The sequence below is a fragment of the Macaca nemestrina genome, chromosome 5 (assembly GCF_043159975.1).
Source record: "Macaca nemestrina isolate mMacNem1 chromosome 5, mMacNem.hap1, whole genome shotgun sequence".
Taxonomy (NCBI): Eukaryota; Metazoa; Chordata; class Mammalia; order Primates; family Cercopithecidae; genus Macaca; species Macaca nemestrina.
The window spans coordinates 33,947,450-33,959,601 of record NC_092129.1 but is presented as its reverse complement, the minus strand read 5'-3'; the positions used below and the strand labels follow the sequence as shown (position 1 = coordinate 33,959,601).

At 38.0% G+C, this 12,152-nt stretch overlaps 1 protein-coding gene across 7 annotated transcripts in view; it reads right to left on the bottom strand.

Annotated features, from left to right (window-relative positions):
* Positions 1 to 12,152, bottom strand: part of LOC105465590 (laminin subunit alpha 2) — a 628,094-nt gene that overhangs the window by 232,669 nt on the left and 383,273 nt on the right. For all 7 annotated transcript variants that reach the window (XM_071096438.1, XM_071096439.1, XM_071096441.1 and 4 more), the window contains 2 exons: positions 9,723 to 9,809; positions 2,350 to 2,561 (listed from right to left, as the gene is read on the bottom strand). In XM_071096438.1, coding sequence (XP_070952539.1) covers positions 2,350 to 2,561; positions 9,723 to 9,809 — 299 coding nt within the window. The remainder of the gene's footprint in view (positions 1 to 2,349; positions 2,562 to 9,722; positions 9,810 to 12,152) is intronic.

Genomic DNA, 12,152 nt, shown 5'->3' with positions numbered 1-12,152 from the left:
GTCTTCTTAGAGTGTAAACTGCAAAATTAAATTTTACCATAAATATGATGGTAATTAATTAACGTTATCTTTAAAAAACAAAGCAATATAAAGCTTTGCTAAAGTGTCATTTCAATGGAAAAGTATGACACCAACAATATACACACATTTAAAATGCAAAATGTATTTCTTTGTAGTGGTGTACTTTTCTTGAACAAATCTATAGGTAACTAAAATAATGTATTTTCATGAACTTTCTTTCCTTGAGGTTTTACCACCCATGCATAGAAGTGATAATTGTATCCATGAAAAATTATAAAATAAGTAACAAATGTGCTTCTTATAATTTTAATTGTGATTATATGGCAAAGAGCATTAAAAATTATAATCACATCTATATTCATGGCAAGTAGTATGAAAATTGGTAATGGTCAAAATGTTTTTATTCTCACATTCTTTTTTATGTTCTTAAGACTTCATGCCACAGATCCCTAGTTTACCATAATAAAATAAGTGGAATAATATCTCTAACTTTATGGGGGTGGGGGTTATTGGAAGACAGGATAAAATGTCAGTAAATGACTAACTTAGCCCTAGAATTCACTGGTGAACAATTGATATGCACAGCTACTATGAGCACTGCTACCAAAAACAGTTACCATGTGTGAGCATCTCCAGGACTCAGGAACTCACTGGATACCCTCTATGTGCCAAATCCTTTAGTCCCCACAGAAAATTCATGACCCTTTTTGTAGACTAGGAAACTGTGTCTCAAGGAGGTCAAATGTCTTGCTCAGGAGCACACAGCTAGAAAATGTAGACCCTAGATGATCTGTCAGAAAGGAAGAATTTCTTTCTTTTTTTTTTTTTTTTGAGACGGAGTCTCGCTCTGTTGCCCAGGCTGGAGTGGCCGGATCTCAGCTCACTGCAAGCTCCGCCTCCCAGGTTCACGCCATTCTCCTGCCTCAGCCTCCCAAGCAGCTGGGACTACAGGCGCTCGCCACCTCGCCCGGCTAGTTTTTTGTATTTTTTAGTAGAGACGGGGTTTCACCGTGTTAGCCAGGATGGTCTCGATCTCCTGACCTCGTGATCCGCCCATCTCGGCCTCCCAAAGTGCTGGGATTACAGGCTTGAGCCACCGCGCCCGGCCGGAAAGGAAGAATTTCTTAGGCTCCCTATGATTTTACACATTTATCAAGAATTCAGTGTTTAATGGCACTTTGAGCCTGTTGGAAATTTTGCTTTAAAAAAAGATCAAAGTACAGGTTACATTAATAGGTGCCAGTTGGTACAGAGAGTGATCTGGTTTTGATTCAACAAATTATCATTATTAAATAACAAAGTTAGAACTCATCTTCTAAACCTGTGATGAAAGAGACACATCTGTTAATGAAATAGGGGACCCTACTGGGTCTTTAGTGCTTACAGTAGAGTTGATGATAGGCTACATTACAGTGGTTTCTATAATTCTGCATGTCCTGGGACCCACCTGAATAATTGGAAGGGCCTCTCACATAAACTGGACAGAAATGAATGGATAGGCTGGTCTCATAATCTACTGTGCTTAAACATTATGACAGTAGATGAAGCTGATGATGGCCAAGTGCTAACATTGGATTCACATTCTATTTGACCTTCTGCAACAAGATTCCCCTTCATATTATAATCCCACTGATATTAACGATTTGGAAATTCTATGTAGTATTAATATAGCTAAAAAAGTAAAGAGGGGAGAAATGTATTATACTAGTATGAATGAAGCCCTAGAGTAGCTACTTTTGTGGAAGGAAAACACTGAAAGAGCATTCTAGAAATAGTCCATAAATTACTATTATGAAACTAAAATGAGGTTAATCATTCAACAATGACAAATGCCAATGTGTGAAAATATTGGCAGAATTTTACACCAATTACAAAATACGACACTGTAAGGTTAACATATGAAAGCATAACTGATAAACATCTTCCGATGGCTACTACTGAAATATCATGGGCAGAAAAATTTATTTCAGGCAAGTGATTAGAATTGAGATAAACAAAAAAAGGATACATGGGGTCTACCTAATGTGCAAATTCTTCTTTCCTGCCGTGGACATAAGTTCATTAAAAAAACTTCCGCATGTAAATAGAAACATGTTTATCATGTGGAAAACAGTGACGCTTCAATAACACAGCAATTTTCAAAGGATTTACTCTATTAGTTAGTACAAGGAAATGTTCTGGAATATGCAGACTCTGTATATTCTGCACATCTATCAACCATGTATTCCACATAATTTCCTACTCTTCAATCCACAGTCAAGAACTCATCAGCTACTTTGAAGTACAATATATCAATTCTGTCAGGGGCATCAATAGTTCAGGACTTACGCTGACAGTTCCTTGCATCAACTGCGTCTCCAAAATATCCATCAGCACAGAGCTCACAGTATCGGCCTGTTGTACCTGGTTTACATATCAGACAGGAGCCAGACAAGCTGTCACAGCTGCCAGGGATGGAGAAGTCAAGGTTGTCATTGCATTGGCATGGCTGACATGATCCTCCAGGTACAGAGGGTTGTCCAAAATAGCCTTCTGCACACCTAAGGCAAGAAATTTCATCAGTGAGCCTTTAGGGGGACCTCAGTTGGGGCAATGTTTACATATTTTTCATTCTTCCGTTCTCCCAGGATGATGGCTTTTCCTTTTAAGTGTTCCTTTTCTCAAACGCAAAGTGATTAAAAAAATGTTTTTCTACGACTGCAGTGTAGATACAAGATGAAATCCTGCCAGCCCACTAGTAATTAGATTTCAGCCCGAAAAAAAAATATATATAATCTTGTCACTGGCACTGAAGACGAGACCAAAGCATAATAAGAATCTGCTGCTGGCACTCTGGAGGAATCCAGATCCATGCTGGAAAGCCTTTGTAGTGCAACACATCATGTGTCTCTACTCCAGTTGGTTATTTTCGCTACAACTATGTAAGGTTCACATTTTTTGTTGTTGTTGCAGCCAGAACTTGTTATGAGGAAACAGGCTCACAAGGAAATTCAGTAATAAGAGTTCAGAATTTATTAACTAGAAACTGTGACTCAGAAGATTCTTATTAATTGGGTGGGGGCTGTGGGTATATCTGAATTAATAATCTATTTGTATGTATTTGCATATGAATTCAGAGGCAGATTTTCATTGAAGGCTTTACTAAAGGGAAGTTTGAGAAAGCATGCCTGCATATTATGGGAATATGCCATAAGGTGATACTGAACTGTGCCTGCCAACTCTATCAGCAAATCCAGGTTCTTTCTTTCTTTCTCTCTTTCCTTCTTTCTTTCTTTCTCTGTTCTTCTTTCTCTCTCTCTTTCTCTCTTTCTTTCTTACCAAAAACTATCTACATATTATTGGAAAAACCAAAGTTTGTTTATAGGGCATGGCAGAGAAGATTTTTAAAAAATTATTGCAGCAAATTTTCTCTGACCTAAATGTTATGTTTTAAAATGCAACTTACTGCTACAGGCATGCAGAAATGTCCTTATAGGCAGCGCCTATTTATATTCTGCTCTCTCTTCTCTTTCAATGACATTTGCTCACGCTTTATACTAAGCCACACTTGCCAAAGGAGAAACAAAACAGGGCATCTGAATCTCATGGTCAGGCTAGCTCTGTTATTTTTGCCATCTTATGAAGATAAAGTCTTTTGCAGCAAGTGTCAAAATTGAAGGGGATCAAAAACAATGTGGGAGAATATAATTTTCTCAGTAGTACACTACTTTTATGCTCATCTACTCACAAATATGCAGTCATTATTTAGAGAAAGGCTCTCTCCCATTTGAAATAAAAATGGTTTAAATCCAGTACATTATGTTGAGAGTACTTTAACAAATCACAATTCTGGGGCAGAGTCATTAATTTGGTGCAGATACACTGACTATTCTTAGTTTTCTAGAAAACGTATAGATTCTTAGGTACTATAATTCATAGATTTGATCTTTTATCATAATTTTGTAAATGAAATTACTTATATTCACAAAAGATTTTATCCATTTATGAGTTGTATAAATACTGCTTAGAAGAATACTGCCAACCACAAATATAATTGTTCATTAATTCTCTATTATAAAATATGTAATAAAATTTGAGTGCATAAAATTCCCCCAAAATCCCTTCAGGAGAGACATTTGATAAAGATAAGAAGAAGATTCTTTTGAATTTTAACCTGATTCTTCTTGCCTTATTTAATATTCAGAGCTTATGATCACATCCACGTATATTCACATCTCATTTTGTTTACCAGTAAGAGAGTCACTTTGTGCCACTGGAATAAGTATATACAATGATCATTATCACAGCAAACGAAAACCTATTATTTTCAGCTCACTTTCCTCAAGATGACTTATTGCCCTTCAGAGAGATGGCTTTATATAACGAGATCTGGGAATTTTTCTTAACTTAGATACCAATTAATAAGACTGAAATTCTCCATAATAAAAAAAAACTCATTTCAGGAAGAAGATAACTACAATTAAATAGAATAACTAAAGAAGTATCTGTCTTTTTTTTTTTTTCTTGCAGGACATGTAAGGAAAATTTGTGAATATACATGATAGAAAAATCATATGCCATGTTACTGAAAGTGGGACTATTTTCTGCAACACTTCAGCACATTACTGGTGTATGGGTGTGTGTTTCTATACAGAGAACAGTATTAGAGATTTCTGAAGATGTTCCATTCGGAATTAAAAAGTAATTTGAGGGTCAGAGAATATAATGCTGCTAATCATATAACTTTTATTAATAAAAATAATGTGTTAGAGTCTGATCAAGTTGGATTCACCTAATTAAAATCAGTTTAAATCACAGTCCTTTGGTTTTTCACTCCACCAAAAATAATTGCAATGTGAAATGTCAAGCCCCCTCATTTTCATATGCAAGGCAGAATGAGTGCATTTTAAAAAATAGTTTATTGAATGCCTTGCTAGAAACAGACATCTTGACATAACAAAGGCATTGTTCCTTTCCATATCTGTTACCTTTTTCAAATCAAATTGCAATATTTTGAAAAAGGACCATTTAAATGTAAATAAGACTCCAGATAACACATGCAGTTATTTGTTACTCTTGCTGCTATTGATAATTTAGGAACAATGTTAGAGGGAGGGAGGGAGAGAAGAAGAGAGAGAGGGAGAGGTAGAAAAAGAGCGGACGTGCAGAGAAGCAACAATGAGAAGAAAGCAACCGCACTGATGAGACTTTTATCTCATTCTGCACCATCATTTTTTCAGCAACTTTTGGCTAAAATCATGGTCTACATTTCTATTATCTATACACTGAAAACAATGAAACAATATAATGCTAGCTTAATCTAGCCAAGCAAATGAGAAAAGCTCTTGTTTCTCCCACCCCATTAAAAAAAAAAAAAAAAAAAAATCAGTTGAGCACTTTTACATGGTACTAATATAAAGAAGGTACCATCTTATACTACAGTCCATGGAGAATGAACACACATTTTAAAATGTAGCAGTAGAACAACTGGAGATATGCAAATGCTATTATGGCAGCACAGAAAAGGGCAACCAACTCAGATTAGGCCTAATCAAGGACATTTTCAGGATGATAGTGCTGACTTTTGGGAGCTGAACAGGGATTAGTTAGCCTCGGGCGGAGGAGTGAAAGGGCTGCAATCCTCCAGGCAGAGGGAACGGTATTGGCAAAGGCACAGAAGAGGGTGGCTGCTGTATAAAGGGGCGTGGCTGTAATGCTGTGTTCTTACTTCCTCCCATTTGACACAATCAGCAAAAGACTGAGGGTGTTTGCCTGCTCAAATGGTGCCTTTTGCAAGTTGGAAGAAAGTGTTCTCTCTAGACACATGCAGAAAAAGTAAAGAGACAGTGGACACAGCTAGACACCCAGGGACTTCATGGAAAAGAAGAGGGCAGACTGGATTCAAGCCCTCAATCTTCCCCTTCCCTGAGGGTCTTTGTGCAGTGTACAAACTGCACAACCACAAATGAGTGGCCTCTTGACACCTCAGTTGGAGTCGCAGTTTTGCTAACGGCACTAGTAAGTCCCATGCTCTGCATTCAGGACCCAAAGGCACAAGGAGACTCAGAAATGAGTAGAAGGTCTCAAGAGCATAGTGATCAAAGGGGTGATTAGACTTGATTCCAATTCAGACATTCTGAAGCAGACAAGAACTAAACCGGATTTTGGAACTGAAGTTTAAGAAACAAAAAGGAATCTCTTCGATACCTGATATGAATCTTGAGGATAAAACTGTAGTTGAATTTTCAAAATATTAAGCAATTGGATTTAAATACCTTCCATATTTTCAGTGGCAACTGTGAAATTAGTCCTGGCTTTTGACCCCTCTCCCCTCACCTAGGGAGGAGTTGTTAAAAATTTGCCAGCTGGGGAGTGGGGAGGGCTTAAGAAGTCTATATATCCCATTAGGTTTCATGTTGTCCTATAGAACCCACCAGGTAAACTTGCCACAGTCTTTTTGAAATGCCTTCTCCATAATGGATGACAGGTTGCTGAGGTTATAGACTTATTCTGAAAGTATCTTAGTGTCCCATCAGGCAGGTATCCTCAGCATTTAACTCACTTTTAGCTCAATATTCTTTTTAATTGCTCTTGATGCTCTAAGGCTTACTTAATCCCTTTTAGCCCTTCAAGATACTGTCTCTTTGTTAATTTTTTTCTCCTCTTGTCCAGATGATAAAAGTCTAGAATCTTAGCAAAGGTGCCACGATGAATACCTTCTCCCCTCACTCTCTGACTCTTCTTTTCCCTTTGTTTAAAACATCCCCAGCAAAGCAGTGATACCTCAAAAACAGTGGTGTTTTGGCCATCAGTGAATGTTTTCCAAGCTGTAACCAGTGTTCTACTTGTGACAGAATACCAGTCCATGTTTGGTTGTATCTTGTTTGGCCACTCTCCTGTTCACTGCTTTTCTTCACCCCCTCCATTCAAGAAGCAAGGCCATCTTGCGCTACATGTCTGAGAGAAGGGATTTGACAGGGCAGAAGGCAGAGACATAGGAATCTTCCAGACTCCAAGCTCTGAAAGCCACCAGTTCCATGAATGTAGCTCATCCTCTTCCAAATAGAAAATGGGATGGAGTTGGAAAATGATGATGGTAGAGATGCTGGTGGGTCTTAGCGTGGAATGAAATAAGCTAAATGATTCCTGTGCCCCCAAGAATGGAATGAAAGTAGTTGGGAGGCTTTCTAGACCTGAAAGGAAAGGTAATGAGGAGGACAGGAAAAAAGGGATAGGTCAGCAGAAACATGCTTGGGTGAAATGCTCAGCACTGGCTGGCCCTACCATATGTCCCCTTGCTCAACACATACTCACAGACATTATACCCTCCCTTCTACCCTTGCATAACAAGGCCTTTGGTACTAGGTAAGCTTAATAGAACTTTGATTCAAGCTTGGAGAGAGGAGAAGAAAACAACTTGAAAGGGGCTCAGATTATGTTTCTAAGCCCTCACAGGTCCCACATATAGAGAAAGGGGTCTCAAAATATACATTAAATTGTGATAAAGACTATAAAGTTATAACTGTTGTCCCACCTGAGCTGTAGTCTGAGACATATTCCTTCTATATAGTTAAAGCAGAGAGTTTATGGCCACATAAGTTGAGGAAATGCTGAGCTAAACAAATTGAACAGATTTCTTCATTACACACTGTAGGACATGCCAGAACTTTTAACATGCAAATGGATGCTTCCCAAACTTATGTGATCACAGAATTCTTTATTCCAGGAACATCTACAATTTGGGAAATGTTGCTTTAGTTTTTAAATTCTGGTCTTATTTAGATGATGTGCATAAGCTGATCACACAAATCATTTACAGAATGGTTTTGATTACAAGATTTTCAATGCAACCAGTATCTCCTCCTTACCCTGACCCTTATCTTCCCTCTCTTCTACTTCAACAGGCACATCTCAAACAAAAAAATGTTTCCCTCATATTTTAGATCTATCTAAGGGATTCTTTTGACTCATATAAATACAATGAAATTATAAATCTTAAATATTCCTGGAAAACCCTAACCTAAATTCTGGCCAGAAAAATATGGTATCAGTTGTGGAAAAACTTGAGCTGGAGATAAGCTATGCCATTCATTACACTGCATATGCATGTTGCCATCTTCTGAATCAGATTAATACAGATTTTAGACAGGAAATCATGCTTTCTGTCAGGTATTTCGTTCCTTGGTGATTTTTGCTATTCAAATAGAATTCTCTGAAGAATACATGCAACCATCCTCACTTGCATTAAAGAAAGATGTGAGGTGCTGAGGGCAAGGATGGGAAAATGCATATATTTATATCCAATGTCTAGCCCTGTACCCAGCACATGGTAGTTGCTAAACAGATGTTTGTTAAGTAAAATGTGGGGTTTTAAATTATAGATGGTTCAGAAACTATTGTCTAACATGTATAGGGAGTATAGTACATAAAGCAGAGCAATATAAATATATCAGAGATTATGCTCACCTAGATAAGTGGATTTAATAGCCTTGTATGACAGAGCAGCTGTCATTTTCCAGTTGCTAAAAAAAGGCTGCCTGTAGTGAACTGGGGGGTTTAAGCACTTGATGTAAATCTGTCTTGGCAATGATATGTTCTCCTATTATAGTAAGTAATATGCACATGCCTTTCTTTAAACACACACACAGACACACACACAATTAAAGATATCTAGTTTCTTGATTGCAAATAAACGCTGCTTGTTTCATTTTTTTTTTTCTTACATTCCTAATTTACAGATGCTTCCATACTCACAAATAGTACTTGTTGCTGCTAGGAACTGTCACTGGCAGTTTGTCCACAGACTGCTAGTCGCTAGCTAAATTCTCTCTGGGTGATAGGCTCCTGCTTCATTAATTTTATGCATCCTGGTTGAAACAGGGGTGATAGCTGCCAAGATGACAGGAAAAGACGGGCAAAAACAGCCCTCTTCAGGGTTAGCCTCAGTGATGATGAGTGAAAGCAGGTCACTTCCTCTGCACCCCGCCCTCCCAGGAAGGGTAGCAGCGTGGACATTTCCAGTGCTGAAACCAGAGGGAGGTTTTTGTGTTTGGCAATGATGTCAAGGGGGAAGTTTGTATCATTTTTATGCTGAGGCTGAATATATAGAAGAATTATTTCTTCAAAAACATTTCAGGAGGAAATATAATCACACAAATCACATAAAATAATACTCTTGTGTCCACTGCAAAGTAACCCAGTAAAATCAACAGGAATTAAAATACTGCTTTAGGAGTAATTAGAAGAAGATACAAATCATGATAATAAATTACATTTTGTTTCTATTTTCAAGTATATTTAAAGTAAATTATGAACCACTTGGTGAACTATGAACTACGCATTCAAGCTACATTTTAAGGACAAAAAGCTAATTATGAAAAATAAATGGTGCCGACAGAGACAGCAAGATAAATTTTAAAGTGCATGACTTTCCACTTGAGCAATACTTTCTACAAAGATTGTAGGTTAATACTTAACCTTTAAGATTAAAACATTAATCAGATATTCTCTGAGTGAATGAAGATTTATGAAGCAATTTCTGAAAAATAAATAAATTACAAAAATATAATGCATTTGTTTGACAAGTGTGTTGAGAAACTTTATTTCACCTCATTGAGTGTGGCCATTTTTCTCCAAAGGATGATGCAAAGGATGATTGTATCTGTGGTTTTATAACTCCCAAGGTAGAAATCATTTTGCAAGACAGTGCAGCACACGCTTACCTCTCACAGCGTGGTCCTGTGTACCCGACAGGGCATCCATCACAGATCAATCCAAGACTCCGATCTAAATGGCACGTTGGGCTAAAGCTACGTTGATATTGTTGTGGAAAACAGGGACAAGGAAGAAACACATACACAAAGTCATTAGCAGCATTTTCTCATTTCTCTCTCCACTACTGCTCTGACAAAAGAGTACAGACTGGTCATTCTCGCCCCAGAGATTGAGATTAGGGTCTGGCCAATGGAGGATGAAATGACATCGCTGTTTCTGCAGACGTGAATATAGCCCAGTGGAGAGCAGTATCCCTGTGACATGTTATTAACTGACTTCCGACTGCTCTGGGTCGTGATCATCAGTAACAAGTGGAAATGTAGAGCTGCTTTTTAGAAATTCCTCCAGGCCTGGCACATATGCAGCCTCACATATTTTCTTCTCTAGCCAAATCCCTCTGACTTTGAAGCAGCCTGAAGAAATTTGTTAGAGATTTTGGAAATCTCAGTATGTGGCAGTGATGGTGGCAGTTCTTCCTTCTTCAGCTGCTGCCATAGTGGGGCATGCCTGTGTGCAGGCTGTGGCATGTGCTTCCTTGCAGGTATGCCCTCACACCTCAGGAAAGCTTTCAGAAGAGATCAAGCGTGCATATTCTACCTAAACTTATCATAAATCTCAACAAACAAAAGCAACCTTGCCATCTCATACCTTCTGGCATGTTTCAAAGTTCACTTCTCTTTTTGCACATATTTCTAATTTGGGTCTGAAGTAATAGAGCTGAACACCAGATGAAGAACCAGCAGAGAACTCAGGTGCTAGCTTTAGCCTTCAACAACATGTTTCACTCCAGTCATGCTTCTTTGCCTTGTGAGAGGCACCTCTCATACACGAACCCCTACCCCAAGATTGACACATGGTTATGCGGTTCTTGACTGGCTCGCTGAAGGGCCATCAACCATTTTGAATTCTGTAAGGTCTGCTGTGCTACCGTTTCAAAGGGAAATGCCCTCAATTAATCTTTCTCTTATTATGTTTTCCCTAAGTAGATTTATTTTCTATTATATATGACAGGGCAATTCAATACAGGCTTGCTTGATGGCTAAATGAATTAAAGAAAGAACAACAAATTAAACATTGCAAGTCCTGATTTCATCCTGCTCCTGACACTTGAATTACTTTGAAATACTTTCTTAACTTCGGTGCAGATCAGATCATGAATACTATTTCTGAATGGTATTTCTCTGGCTTAACTCTGGGTAGTTGTGCAAAGATTTAATAGTTCTTCTCTTTTTTGGGATGCTAGCAAGATATTAGGACCAGGTAAGTCTATGTTTTAAACATTTCAGCTCAGGTGGAAAGTCTAAATGAATCTCTTGGGTCAAGGAGATAAAACCTGGTCTGGGATGCTTTGAATTTATAAATATTATCTAGATCAAAGATTCCACATTAAGGAGTTATAGTAGCTGTCATGAAGAGCAGACAAGACATACCCAGCGTGTGCACTGCGAGTAAAGAAACTCCTTTTATAAAGCATCCTGTACTTTACTACACATGATCCAAAGACAGTTTACTATGGGTGATTTTCTTGACAGGATTGTGATTGCACTGAAGATGCGCAGGTTAAAATACCCCCTCTATAGGACTACACTGATTGAAAGAAAACGGTACCAATTATTTTTTATAATCCTACATCAGTTTATCATAACTCGTGTCAATGGTTGTTGACAAAGCTTCCGAAAATTTTAAAAATATTTTATTTTATTTGAGACAGAGTCTTGCTCTGTTGCCCAGGCTGGAATGCAGTGGTGCGATCTTGACTCACTGAAACCTCTGCCTCCTGGGTTCAAGCGATTCTTCTGTCTTACCCTCCTGAGTAGCTGGTATTACATGCGAGTGCTACCACACCTGGCTAATTTTTGTATTTTTAGTAGAAATAGGGTCTCACCATATTGGCCAGGCTGGTCTTGAACTCCTGACCTCAAGTGATCCACCTGCGTTGGCCCCCCAAAGTGCTAGGATTACAGGCATGAGCCACTGCACCCTACATTTTAAACCTATTCATAAAATAGATTTCAAATTATTAAATGCATTCACTTGTCAGTTAAAACCAACATAAGTAAAGTAAAAGGTGTTCACTGACAAAAATCAACACTTTTTCAAGAAAAAAATTAAGCAATAAGAATATGTTAGATTTGACTAGCTCCTTACCGTTCAGCATACATTTACAGTTTTACCACATTTTCACAAAATCCTATGAATTGGTTGGGGCAGGCACAGTTTTTCTTAACCAAAGTCATATACAAAATTTCCAGGAGAATTTAGTATGGGATCTAGGACTTCAGATTCTTAAGGTGATATTCTCTTCTTCCTATAACCAACTGTCATTGAAACCTACTGGTAAGAATTAAGTAAGTTTAGGTTTCTAGTAATGTGGATAC